The sequence below is a fragment of the Lynx canadensis genome, chromosome B1 (genome assembly GCF_007474595.2).
Source record: "Lynx canadensis isolate LIC74 chromosome B1, mLynCan4.pri.v2, whole genome shotgun sequence".
Taxonomy (NCBI): domain Eukaryota; kingdom Metazoa; phylum Chordata; class Mammalia; order Carnivora; family Felidae; genus Lynx; species Lynx canadensis.
This window is the reverse complement of record NC_044306.2, coordinates 76,525,632-76,540,096: the sequence shown is the minus strand read 5'-3', so window position 1 is coordinate 76,540,096 and position 14,465 is coordinate 76,525,632. Positions and strand designations below refer to the sequence as shown.

At 41.1% G+C, this 14,465-nt stretch overlaps 1 protein-coding gene across 5 annotated transcripts in view; it reads right to left on the bottom strand.

Annotated features, from left to right (window-relative positions):
• The window catches only part of LRBA (LPS responsive beige-like anchor protein), a 789,117-nt gene extending 783,219 nt beyond the window's left edge, over nucleotides 1-5,898 (bottom strand). For 4 of the 5 annotated variants that reach the window (XM_030312933.2, XM_030312936.2, XM_030312937.2 and 1 more), the window contains exons 1-2: nucleotides 5,380-5,898; nucleotides 4,602-5,035 (exon numbers count right to left, since the gene is read on the bottom strand). In XM_030312933.2, the coding sequence (XP_030168793.1) occupies nucleotides 4,602-4,814 (213 nt within the window). In that variant the 5' untranslated portion in view covers nucleotides 4,815-5,035; nucleotides 5,380-5,898. The remainder of the gene's footprint in view (nucleotides 1-4,601; nucleotides 5,036-5,379) is intronic. The other variant, XM_030312934.1, reaches the window with a different exon arrangement.
• Between the last annotated feature and the right edge of the window lie 8,567 nt (nucleotides 5,899-14,465).

Sequence of the window (14,465 nt, the reverse complement as noted above, 5' to 3'; positions counted from 1 at the left end):
AGTTTGAAATACCTGAATACACAAGTGTACTATTAATCAAAACTTACCTATAAAACAGATTTGCAAAAGAAATTACAAGAACAGTGGTAAATTTCAAAGGAATTTACAGGAGAGTAAGCTCAAGCTACATTAGCAAAGTTAGGAAGCAGTACTTTGTAAAGACCTCTGGATGTATGGCTCTACCACTAATTTGGACAACTCTAGGGGAAGGGAAGTTAATTTTTTTTTAATTTTTTTAATGTTTATTTTTATTTTTGACAGAGAGAGAGAGAGCATGAGCAGGGGAGGAGCAGTGAGAGAGGGAGACACAGAATCCAAAGCAGGCCCCAGCTCTGAGCTGTCAGCACAGAGCTGGACACGGGGCTCGAACTCACAGACTGCAAGATCATGACCTGAGCCGAAGTTGGACACTCAACCGACTGAGCCACCCAGATGCCTGGGGAAGTTGTTTAATTTTAACAGCACAATTATTATAGTTTAAAGTAGCTTAACATATAATCAGTAAAAAAGAATCAAAAGTACATAATCTATTTTAACAAAATGCCTGGAAAAATAGGAAAAAGTTATCACAGCTATAAATAAGTTTAAACTTACTAATGAAAAATCCAGTGAAGATAGGTTAAAGGAGGTACACACATAAGGATTCAGTGACACTGTTAGTAAACTGGTTTTTTTGGGGCGCCTGGGTGGCTCAGTCGGTTAAGCGGCCGACTTCGGCTCAGGTCATGATCTCGCAGTTCATGGGTTCAAGCCCCACATAAGGCTCTGTGCTGATGGCTCAGAGCCTGGAGCCTGTTTCAGATTCTGTGTCTCCCTCTCTCTGACCCTCCCCCGTTCATGCTCTGTCTCTCTCTGTCTCAAAAATAAATAAACGTAAAAAAAAATTTTTTTTTAAATAAATAAACTGGTTTTTTTTTTTAGTTTATTTATTTTGAGAGAGTGACAGCATACACGTGCACAAGAGGGGGAGGTGCAGAGAGAAAGGGAGAAAGAATCCCAAGCAGGATCCACACTCAGTGCAGAGCCTGACACACTGACGAGGGGCTTGGGGCTTGATCTCATGACCCAGAGATCATGACCTGAGCCAAAATCAAGAGTGGGCCACTTAACTGACTGAGCCACCCAAGTGCCCCTATACCGGTTAAGGTACATAGATGGCTCACAGAGCTTATATCATTATAATATTTCATTACTTATACATATTATATATTCTTCTGTCTGTATTCTTTTCACAATTTTATAAATCTTAACCCAACATAGTGACTATAAAAAAAGTTAATGATAGACTTTCCCCATCCACATGCCAAGTAAAAAAACTGAATGACCAGAAAAATGTTTTTGCTTTTAAGCAATTTTTTTTTTTTTACTATTTAATGCAGTTATATGAAAGCTATTTGAAAGTTAAAGAGGAATAAATGAATTCTACTAATGGAGATTTCATCATTAATATTTATTTAGCAGGACCAATGATTTTTGTGTCCTTATACTGGGGGAAGTTATGCCTCAGCTATACCTACCTGCTCAGAGAAGCAAACAATTCTACATTAACTCAAGAGACAGATGTATTCCTGGAAAGGTTGCCATTACACACAAATTGTAGGCAATCTATTTAACATTTCAGTCTCGATCTCATCCATAAAATGAGATCTATATTAAATAGTTGTTCAAAGAAATATTTAAAAACTTATGTAAAGCACTTGGCCCACTGCCTGGCACACAGTAAACAGCATAACTTGTAAAATCACAACTTTTAATGTAATTTCCTTCTCTGAGCAAAATTAAGATTAAGGCTGATAACTATCAAGAAATATTTAGGTGCTATAGTATTAATGACATTGAGATGGACTAGCTTACCAGATACCTAAAGTGTCAGTTCTCAAGATTTTCTAAAGCCTGGCAAACAACCTACATATCCATGAAGAAACATGAAAAGTATTGTAAGGGAGAATGGAAAAGGAAGGAACTAATCTAATCCTCTGCTCTACAGGAGAAGAGAATGACAGTGGAGAGGAGGTATAACTCAACAGATTTTCCCTCTCTTTTTACCAGACACCTATTACTCTGCAAACAAGTAGCTGTGCGTGATTTAACCAATAATCTTAAAATCTCTACCAGACCCACAATTTTAGGCAGCATATAAGCAAACCATCACTACAGAATTTGGATATTCCTTAATAAAATGCAGGTGACTTATGGTAGGTTATCCACCTCCACACAGGGCATTCAAAACAACAAAGGAGTTCGGGTCACCTTGGTGGCTCAGATGGTTAAGCGGCTGACTTTGGCTCAGGTCATGATCTCAGAGTTAGTGAGTTCAAGCCCCACATGGGGCTCTGTGCTGACAGCTCAGGGCCTGGAGCCTGCGTCAGATTCCGTGTCTCCCTGTCTCTGCCTCTCCCCCACTCACACTCTGTCTCTCTCTCTCTCTCAAAAATAAATAAACATTAAAATTTTTTTTTAAAAAATAAAGAACAAAGAAGTCTGAATCCTCCTTCTGTCAGAGGAATGTTGTTTTTCATACACAAACAACTAATTATGGGCTCTATCACTACCACAGATTTCTGTTTATCATCCTAGGTACACGAGGTTTAGAAAAAAAATAAAATCTTGGAGCGCCTGAGTGGCTCAGTCAGTTAAGCATCGACTTCAGCTCAGGTCATGATCTCACAGCTCATGAGTTCCAGCCCCGTGTCCAGCTCTCTACTAAAAGCTCAGAGCCTGGAGTCTGCTTCACATTCTGTCTGGGTCTCTCTCTGCTCCTCGTCTGTTTGCACGCTGTCTCTATCTCTCAAATGTAACTACACACTAAAAAAAATTTTTTAACAACAACAAAAAAAATCTTTAAAAAAGGTTTTTGAGAAGCGCCTGGGTGGCTCAGTCAGTTAAGTGTCCGACTTCGGCTCAGGTCATGATCTCACGGTTTGTGGGTTGGAGCCCCGCCATTAGGATCTCTGTCGGTGCAAAGCCACTTCAGATCCTCTGTCCCCCACTCTCTCTACCCCGCCTCTCCTCCAGTGCACATGCGCTCTCTCTCAAAAAATAACTGAACTTTAAAAAAAAAAAAAAGTTTCAAGTTTACTTTGAGGCAAAGGAATAAATCAATTTACCATATATCTCCTTAAGACTTACAAACTTTTAAAGACCATAAACACAAGATCCCCAAAGTTTTGATAATTGTTGAAGCTGCATAAGGAATACCAGAACAACTATCCTATTTGTATATTTGAACATTTCCATAATATTTAGTTTTTTTTTTTTTTAATGTGGCTGGTTCCAGTCAGTTGGTTAGGCATGTGACTTTGGCTCATCTCACAGTTCATGGGTTCAAGCCCCACGTTGGGCTATGTGCTGATAGGTCAGTCTGGAGCTTGCTTTGGATTCTGTGTCTCTCCCTCTCTTCCCTGATTGTGCTCTCTCAAAAATAAATAAACTTAAAAAAATGTGTACATGTGTATTTATATGTAAGCTTCCAACACAACAGGTAAAGAAATACCCTAGTGTTCAAAGTTTTTATACTCCAAAAGTAAGTGATTTCATCTAGTTCCTTTCTCATTCTAGAAGTTGTACTGCAAGTGACCAGACTATTGGTAAAGGTCTAGTGAAGGAAATAATTAACCGACCTGGAATAAAACAAGCCTAACCTTGAAAACACAAAAGCAAAAGGGAAGGGCGCTAAACGGTTATTACAGCTATTTTGTATTCATATTTGTTCCCATCTGTTATCTTCTAACACAGGTAGAAGAGGTGGAAGTAGTGTTAAGGCCAAATTTACTTTTCATTCTTTAAGTAGATGGGCAACAGAAGTTGGAGTAAAGAAATTTTAAAAGTCCCCATTAGAAATAACCATTTCTAAGAATGGAACAGAGAAAAAGTATTGCATATACACCTTTCAAAAGTAACATTCATAGTTCTTAGAACCAGCAACTTCCAATGACCAAATATGCTTTGCTGCTACACATGCATTTACAAAAGAAATAAAGATCATGCTGCATCAGCCACAATCCTTTTTCAAACTGCCATTCAATTTTCACAAGATGTAACCGTGAATACATTCGAAAATTTAATTTTTGTTAGCTATGTCTAAAAATAAAATTGGTCAAGATATAAAATACTAACTTTGCAGCAAATTAATCTTTCACCAACTCTGAACAAAACTTTCATGTTCAAAACTTACAGCAAAACATAACCTCGGCAGACTCAAAAGGGTAAGTAGTATGTAGGGCACTTACATCATTTCTCAAGACCCAAAGAAAGTCACAAAAATTTATTTAAAATGTTAAAGAGAAATGCAGACAAAAAAAAAATGTTTATATAATAAAAGTCCTGCACTGGAACCCCCACAAAATACTTCCAAGCAACAATTATTTCCTTAGCACAATAGTCATCTGTTCACTTTCACAAAACCTGGAGCACCTAAATCTACATAACTCCCCTTAAACTGAAAAATACAAAAAAATCTTTCATTTAGGTCAGTAGGATTTTGTTTCTATCCATGGAAAAAGCCATCATCTGTATGAGGCAAGCACATGGCTCCAGCTTTAACGTCTAGTTCCCCAACCCACTGAAAAGAATATATGCTTATAAAATAAATATTTACTTACCAGGTTAAAGACAGTTTCTACAATATCCCTATTGGATACTTCTCCAACTTCAACCAACCCCGTCAACACGGCAAATTTCATTCTGATGCCCCTGATGGGGAGCCCTGGTTTCAGGGACAATGCACCCTCTTCAGCAGAGGTTTCTTCTTTCCCTCCACCTCCCCCGTCATCACCTGTTGGTGGCGGGGAAGGGACATTGTCTTCACTAGCCATTGCTAGTTCGCGAGAAAGGACAACTCGGAGTCACTATGGGACAGCAAGTGCTGCACTAGCAATAAGCACCACACACGCAACACAAAACGAAAAAGGTCACTCTTCCAAGTTGTGGAGAAACCCCAAAAGCAGTTGATGGGTAAAGTCCTTGGCGTCACCCTCCTCCTCTTGGAGAATATTTGTCCAATCTCTCTCCCCGAGGCTGACAACAACGCCAAACCCTATTGGAAGATTAGATAAATGTTAAATACGCTAGGTTTTGTTTTTGGGTTGGGGGGGGGGGGTGGAGAGGAGAATAGTTATTGCCTGTGAAATAAGTTACTAAAGGGACCCCACTACCCGACACCCGCTACCCCCCTGGCTCGAAGATACAGATTCTGAGTGAAGGCGGGTTCAAGAGGCCCCTGAACAGGTTCACTCCTCCCCCACACTCTCGCAGGTTCAGGCGCAGAGCTACCTCTCCTCACAGGTGCACGGAAAGAGAAACTGTCGCTGGAAAATGAAGGGTCCGAGGAAAGGAGGGGGGGTCCCCAAGCTACCACAGAAGTAGAAAGTTCCTCCTCACCCAGATACTCCGGACTCGTCCTCACCCCCCGCCAGAGAGCCGCGAGACGGAGGTGGCGGCTGAGATCCAGGGCAGGAAAAGGCGGGGGAAAGGGGCGGTGATTATTCTCAACGCTCGGCCCAGGGGGAGGAGTGGAGCACTCAGGCACCTGAGGTTCGACGGCGAGAGGAGGGGAGGTGTGTATTCTGGCTAGAAGGGAGGGGAGGCCGGGTGGCGAAGGCGGGGAAAGGAGGGAGAAGAGAGAGGTCAGTGCACCTGGTCGCAGCCTCCAAGTTTCCCTATTCCGCTCCCCGGGAGCCCGCGGCTGCACAGGACTCCATGCTTCCTGGCCCGCCCGACCCCTGCGCTCAGCCTTTGCAAAAACAGCCCCTGCTGGCGATATGGACGCCGCAGCTGAGGCTGCTGCTGGTGGTGAGGTTGCTACTGCCACAGCTTGCCCCGCCACGGCTCGCGTGAACGTCCCTATACCCACTGAAACTACTTCTCGCCGCCATGACAGCGTCGAGGGCTGCCGGGCGCGGCGTGCGCGTGCGCGAGCGCGCGGGACGGTGGGGCGGGAGGGCGCGAAGGCGGAGGCAACCGTGCGGCAGCGTGGGGCCGCGAGAGGGCGGGGGTGCTGGGCGAGGGCTTGCTGACAGGACTACGTGTGAGGGTGGGCACCCTAGCGGGCGCGTTGCTCAGACAACACGAAATGTGTCCCGGCCCGGCAAGGAGAGATGTTTCCTTCCAGGAGCCGACTCTTCCCACACACCCCCTCCCCGCTATCACCCCTCACCTCCCACTCCCAACCTGAGAAGGTGCTTTGACAAGAGCTGAGAAGGTGATTCTGAGCTGCTTCCGTCGTTAAGTTACCATAGGGTCTCCTAGCGCGGAGAGACCCCGCCCCACGTTGCCAAGGTGTCTTCTTGGACTTGGAGAAAGACACCTGAGGGACCGCTACGAGCCAGAGAGGTGGCAGCGCTGGAGCCAGCAAGGCTGCAGTCCTTGTCTAATGGGAGCAGAGTCCCCACCCCTGACTGCCTTCAGCTGCTGCCTGCCCGCGGCGCTCCGCGAAGAGTTGCGGAGAGATTTCCACTGGGATGCCCCAAACAGCTGCCACCGCTTGGAAGGGGATGGGGAGGGGGTGCAGGGGGACGTGTCCACGAGGAATGAGAAAGATTCCTTGCTTTGCAGCTGCCGCCCCACCAAACCTCTCCCACATTCTAAGGAAGGGAGGATTCCTGAGACAGCTGCTCCAAACAGCGTGGAGGCGGGGTTAATTTTGCCTGTAGATCTCAGGGGTTTTTTTCCTCTCGTAATTTTCCAATGTGAAAGTTAGGTTCGCCTCATTCTCAGATTAGTTTAAAAGATAAAATACATTCGGATTGAAACTAGCACAGGTCATCATAATGTGTCCTTCCCTTCCACCTCCACTATTAACAAAAAGCGTTTTTCCTGATGCACCAGTGAAAAATATTAAAGAGTGGTTTTTCACCCTTATGTACTCCTTGAAGCCGTAAGGCCTTAAAAAATAATAATGGTTAATATAATTTTAGTTCGCTAAAATGAAAGTGAAGCAAAAAGTGAGGTCAAACAAAAGTTAGGAAGTACCATGGAGGGGTCAGAAGAAAAAATTATACTGGTTTGAGAGAGGAAATAATTGCCTAAAGAAAGGGTTATCTGAGATGGGCTTGAAAAAGTAAACGGAATTTCAGCTATCACATGGAAATTTGGAGGGAGAGAGAAGTAACATGAGAAAAGACAAAAAGCACAGGAGTATCTTCTTTAGAAAAGCGTTAAACCTTTTAAAAATACTAAAAAGAATTCAACTGTGTCAAATCGCATATGGTTGCGAATGTTTGTTAAAGATTTGTTTTCTATACGTTGATTTAAATACACCAAAGATGAGGCATTTTTCTCATGATCTGAATTGGTGATTCATGTATTGCTACATCAATGGCTTGCCTTTCTTTAAGTCCCTGAAAAACGAAACCCCTCAGATTTATATTTCAGATTGTTAAATGAATAAGTCTGGAATAAGAGGGACTGGGTTGTGCCTGAGGAGAGAGACAACTTTCACTAGAATTTTAACACATCTGTAGAGAAGGAGACAGGGAGGCACATTTGAGGTAGAGGCATTAAACAATGAAAGGTTTCTAATATAGCGTTTTGCCTCCCCAGATTTGGGCAAATAGTCTTACCTTGAGTGTGTTAATATATCTGGCACATAACTGCTAGTATTTGCTAATAACAATAAGTGTCTGCCATTAAGAAGGAGCAGATGACAATGAACATGTCCTAAACACAGTATGGTCACAGTTATTCGGTCTAAATGTCTAGGGTTGGTTTGTCTGTCATGGATTTGCCATCTCACTGTTAACACTGTTGTACTGGTAAAACAAAAGGGGACATGAGACATTTACCCAAATATTTCCCCCAAAATTGTCAAGCATATTTTACAGTTTTTCAGAATTATTCAACCTCCTGCTTTACTTTGCCTCTAGTTACAGTAAAATACTTGGCAAAAATTACAGGTTCACTGCAGAAGAAAGCATATGGAAGATAGAGGAGGAAACTTCACTTCTAGCCACAGTTAGAATAGCTGTGGATTATTGTTTAGGTATAAAGCAAATAGAATCAGAGAGTGCTTCAGGATGAACTATCTGTCCACCACCTATTAAGCTCCTTCACAGCAGGATGCTGACCATTGTAGGCACTCAATACATATTGTTTGGATTGAGTTGTTTTTTTTAATTTTTTTTAACATTTATTTATTTTTGAGACCGAGAGAGACAGAGCATGAATGGGGGAGGGACAGAGAGAGAGGGAGACACAGAATCGGAAGCAGGCTCCAGGCTCTGAGCCATCAGCCCAGAGCCCGACGCGGGGCTCGAACTCACGGACCGCGAGATCGTGACCTGGCTGAAGTCGGACGCTTAACCGACTGAGCCACCCAGGCGCCCCTGGATTGAGTTAAAACCCTAAAGATACTTGCTTTAATTTTTCTGGCCTGAAGATCCTTGCTTGAGTCTATACAACTACTACCAGTTAGAGGGAGCAAGATCTTGGTATAAATGGTTTAAGATAGCAGTTTTAATATTTGTTAAAATTTGCTTATATTTGTGGTACTATAATGGATGTTTTCAAGTCAAAAGCCTTCATATAAACTATCAGCAGATGAGTTTTTAGGACTACATTGCTTATATCCCTGTATAATATGTTCAAATGCTACACAAAAAGGAAGAAAGGGGGGAAAAGTTACCTCCTGTAAAGCCAGGCTCAAGTGTTGCATTACCATCTAGTTTATATTTCTCTGACATCACCATCTTGACAGAATTAAGGTCTAAAAGTTTTCATAATTTTACTTGCCTTCAGCATACATTAAAACCATAGCAGGAGGGGTGCCTGGGTGGCCCAGTCAGTTAAGCTTCTGACTCTTAATTTCGGCTCAGGTCATGACTTCACTGTTTGTGAGTTCAAGCCCTGCATTGGGTTCTGCACTTGGGAACCTGCTTGGGATTCTCTCTCTCTCTTTCTCTCTCTCTGCCCCTCCCACACACTTTATTTTCTCAAATAAACTTTAGGGGGAAAAAAAGCAGGAAAAAGAAAAACATAGCAGAAAAAAAAAAAAAAAACAGATTCAAAACAGAAACCCAGTGCATAACTCAGAGAAACTCAAGCAAAGAGAATGTAATTTCATGGTGAAATCAAGAAGATTATTGATCTATAAACCCTTACCTATATACAAAGAAAGTTTTAACAGAAAAGATGGGATGGAATTTTCTTTCTACCAGAAAGAACACCCAACCCACCCAATTGTAACTTACTGGAATTTTGCTAGGGTATAGATTAAATGATAATTTAGGGGAAAGATAACACATGATTTGCTATAAACCTGAATGTGTATCTCTGGATTTGGAGTTTTCTTCAAATTGTTATTCCTCATAGCTTATGATCTCATAGGCTGGAAAATTGTGGTCCTGGCTTCCAGCGCCCTCCTTGTGAGAAAGTGAAAACATTAATTAAACCTTAGTAATGCTAAATAAAATTTCTATGTTAGTACCCTTTATTGATGATATTTTTATTGGGCATTAGATTCTGGGAAAAATTAAAATTTAAAAGAAAAAGATATCACCTACTTAACAGTTGGAAACTCAAAAGTTTAAGATTAAAAGTTCACGTGATTGTTCAATATCTAGAAGTTCAAAATGATCCACATCAACTTACTACATTTTGGGCATTTTTAAATTCTTTTTTCCCTCGTGTATGTCACACAAGAGGTAGAGACTTGGAAAAAGGCAACTCTACTTTCAGCAAGCATGCAAGCCAAGGCATACTTTTTTAACACATAGAATATTAATGCAGAAGTTAGTATAATTGGCATAGACATAGACTAGGTTGGTTGATTTGTCTTTTCTATTTTCCCATCTCTATTTTGTTCTTAAATAGTGTGTAAATAGGTAGCTCATTTGCAGTGTTCTCTTATGATAGTAAGAGAACCCCACCTTTGCTATCTATGTAAGTGCATATCCCTAGACTGACTATTGGTACTGTTAGCTAAATTCTGAATTTTTGTCCAGGTGAGGTCTCTGAGAAGTCATTGTGTCCCCTGAAAGTGGTAGGTACCATTTCCATCATCAAAATAGAAATGGGGATTCACATAAGAAATGAAATACCAGGAGAATTACTTCAAGCAGATAGAAGAAATTACTTTTTATAGCCCCCACTCTTGGGTTTGAACTTTGAATTGCTTGCTAGTACACCAACTGAAGGGAGAAAGATGACTTCTGTCATGCTTGGAGCATTCCTTCTTGGAACCCAAGCCACATGGAGAAGCTGTGTAAAGAACAATCATTGGCACCTGGGTGGCTCAGTCGGTGGAACATCCCACTCTTGATTTCATGCTCAGGTCATGATCCCAGTGTCATGGGATGGAGCCCTGAGTCAGGCTCTGTGCTGAGCATAGAACCTGCTTAAGGTGCTCTCTCTCTCCCTCTGCTCTCCTCTCCCCCACTCATATGTACACTCTATCTTTCTCTCTCTCTCTCTCTAAAATAGATAGATAGATAGATAGATAGATAGATAGATAGATAGATAGATAGATAGATAAATATCAAGGCCCTTCAGTCAACAGCCCCAGCTGAGTCCCAGTCAACAACCAGGCCTGCCATGAGAGTCAACCATCCTGGATATTCCAGCCAGGTAGTTAAATCTTCAGATGACTGCAGCACGGCCAAAAACACATGATATAGAATAGCACAGTTGGATACAGTTAACCCACACCAAAATTGTAAGATACAATAAGTACTTGTCGATTTAAGCCACTGAATTCTGGGGTGGTTTGTTGTATAGCAATAGCTAGAACAACAACATGAGGTAAAACATGTTATGTAGTTTTGGGTTACTCCCTGACCATAATACTTTTGTTTGTTCTGAGTATAAACTTTTTAAATAATTCCAGCCTAGGGGCACCTCAGTGGCTCAGGCTCAGTTGGTTAAGCATCTGACTTTGGCTGAGGTCGTGATCTCACAGTTCCTCAGTTTGAGCCCTGCATCAGGCTCTGTGCTGACACCTTAGAGCCTAGAGCCTGCTTGGAATTCTGTGCCTCTCTCTCTCTCTCTCTCTCTCTCTCTCTCTCTCTCTCTCTCTGTCCCTCCCCTGCTCATGCTTTCTCTCTCTAAAAAATAAGTAAACATTAAAGTAAAATTAAACAAAATAAAATAAAATATTCCAACCTAGTCACAGCTATGCTATAACTTGGAGTCCCCATAATTGGGCCTGTATGTTAAAGAAGATGATAGCACTGTATCTAGCCAGAGATCTTCAAGGGAAAGGGGAATTGTGTAGGATCAATTTGGAGTTATAAGGTCCACAGGAAATTTTCCAGGGAGGTTTTCTCTTTATTGCTAAATGAGAAGAGCTATATTTAATTTTATTTTAGAAAGCACCCATTTCCTTACAGACATTCCAAATTATTTTCTCTGTGCAGCCACATGTAAGCAAACCTCTAAAAGTGCAGGGAAGGGTGCCTGGGTGGCTCAGTTGGTTAAGCATCTGACTCTTGATTTGGGCTCAGGTCATGATCTCATGGTTGATGAGATTGAGCCCTGAGTTGGGCTCCATGCTGACAACGCTGAGTCTGCTTTGGAATTCTCTCTCCCTGTCTTTCTGTCCCTTCCTCACTCATTATCTCTATCTTTCAAAATAAATAAACTTTAAAAAATATAGAGAAAAAAGGGTTCAAGTCCACTAATAATGAAAGAAATGAAATTAATATAGTATTGAGGTGGCATTTTTTTTCTCTCTCTCATTGCAAATATTTATAGTACCCAGTGTTGGCAAAGGGGACATGAGCACTCTCATTTACTGAAAATGAGCACTCTCATAACATCACTGACAGGCAGTTTAGCAATATGCTGCTCTTCCACTCAAAAATGTATCCTAACCTAAACATAACCAGGTAGACCAGAAGCAGTGTTAAAATCATGTTCATTTCAGTAGTATTTATAATTTCAAAAAGTTAGAAAGAATCTACATATCTAACACAAAAAGAGCAGTTGGTTAGATAAATTATGGTTCTTCCATGCAGTGGAATTCTTTGTAGCCATTAAAAATGGCATTGGAGGGGCACCTGGGTGGCTCACTTGGTTAAGGGTCTGGCTCTTGATTTCACCTCAGGTCATGACCTTGAGGTTCATGGGATCAAGCCCCTGTTTGGGCTCTGTGTTGACAGTGTAGGGCCTGCTTGGGATCCTCCCCCTCCCTCTCTCCCTGCCCCACCACCCAAAATAATTTTTTTTTAATGGCATTGGAGATCATTAATAGACACAGAATATTTTCATGAAATATTAAGTCAGGAGACTCTTTACCTTTTTGAATCATGTATCACTGATTATGTGGTACCAATTAAAATCAAAAGATATTTCAAGCAAGAAGAAATTTACTCATTAATTAAAATCATTCCAAAAAAAAACATGTATTGAGTGATCCTACATATTAAACACTGCATTAGACATTTAGGTTAAAAAAGAAAAATCTAGTCCCTGCCTTGGGGACTCATAGTCTAGTCATTGGGACAGACATTATAATGCAGTATGTTAAACCTATGAAAACCTAAAAGAAAAAAAAAAAAAAAGCTAAAAAGGTGATACCAAGAAAAAGGTGATACCAGAGCTGAGTATTAAAGAATAAAAGGGGGGGGGGGCACCTAGGTGACTCAGTCGGATAGGTGTCCAACTCTTGATTTCAGCTCAGGTCATGATCTTGCAGTTCCTGGGATTGAGACCCATGTCAGGATTCCCATCAGCACAGAGCCTGGTTGGGATTCTCTCTCCCCCTGCCCCTCTCCCCAACTCACGTCCTCTCACTATCTTTCTCTCTCTCTCAAAATAAATAAATAAACATTTAAAAATAAATAAATATTTTTTAAATAAAAATAAAAAATAAATAGGAGCAAGCCAGATGAAAAAGTCAAGGAAGATTAATCCACAATATGAGAAGTCTCCAAAAAGAGGCACCTGCGTGGCTCAGTTGGTTGGGCATCTGACTTCAGCTCAGGTAATGATCTCACGGTTTGTGGGTTCAAGCCCTATGTCGGGCTCTGTGCTGACAACTTGGAGCCTGGAGCCTACTTCAGATTCTGTGTCTCCTTCTCCCTCTGCCCCTCCCCCACTTGTGCTCTGTCTCTCTCTGTCTCTCAAAAAATAAATAAATGTAAAATAAAAAAAAAATTTAAAGAAAAGTCTCCAGAAAGGTTGGACATTTTGAACTGAGAATATAACTGAGTCCAACTGTCACCCTTAAATAATTAGATTTTTCTTCTAGACAGAGCTATATAGAGCACTAGTACGGTTACTCTGTAAATATATATTGAAAAATACCACCTACACTTTGATCACACCCACTTTCTAGGTATGCTTTATATATGAAGAATCAAAGTGTGGGTAACTCTTACCCCATAACAGATGGTATTGTGATTGTCTAAAATGTCATTAAAGTGTTTATTGTCCCTGCACTAAAGGAGAAATGGAATTGACTCTGTGTTTACACAATAGGCTGCAGAAGGGCAAATGAATAGATTATGATACATTCTTTGTGTGTTTGTTTTTTAAATTTTTTTTAATGTTTATTCATTTTAGACAAAGACAGAGCACGAGTCAGGGAGGAGCAGAGAAAGAGGGAGACACAGAATCCAAAGCAGGCTCAAACCCACGGACCTCGAGATCATGACCTGAGCTGAAGTCATATGCCTAAATGACTGAGCCACCCAGGTGCCCCTACATTCTTGGTTTTATTATGAATTAAAATTAGGTTATCATAACCAAGACCCCCATGCCTAAATTATAACTGTTAGCAAAAAATGGTAAGTCTGGGAAAAGCAAGTAGGTTGTTGATAAGAAGTTAACTAGGGATGAAGCTAGAGAGGTGGAGTGGACCAAAGTAAACCAGGCTAAGGACTGGGCTCTACCCTGAAGGGAACCTGTTGCCCCCAGAAGATTTCAAGCTATAAAGTAATAGGACTTCACTAGCCTCTTAAAAAAATCACTAGCAGCAACCCAACCTCATTTCATATTTATTTGGGTGGAATCATCCATTGTACAGCATTAGTGGAATGCTGTGTTTATATTATCTTATAATAATTTGAATTTATAAAGGCGCAAAATTGTGTGGAATAATGAGATGATTAACATAATCATTGAAAGATTGTACATTGTGTTAGGCATTTCCCTCAAAATATTGAGAAACTGAAGATAAAGTTAAGATGTCTCCATAGTTATCATACTATCTTTGATGAGGAGCTATGGAAGTTTATATATATGATTTAGCTGTTAAGCAAATACTTGAAGCATATTTGGAAGATTACTTTGGAATTTCTTGCGTGTGGCACACACTCCTAGGAAAATATATTGCCACTGGTAAGTACCTGAAAAATAAAATTGAACCCTTATCTCACATCACTCACAAAAATTAACTCAGGGGCACCTGGGTGGCTCAGTAGGTTAAGCATCTGACTACTGATTTCAGCTCAGGTCGTGATCTCATGTTCATGAGTTGGAGATAAGCATCTGCCTCTGTGCTTAGCATAAGACCTGCTTGAGATTCTCTC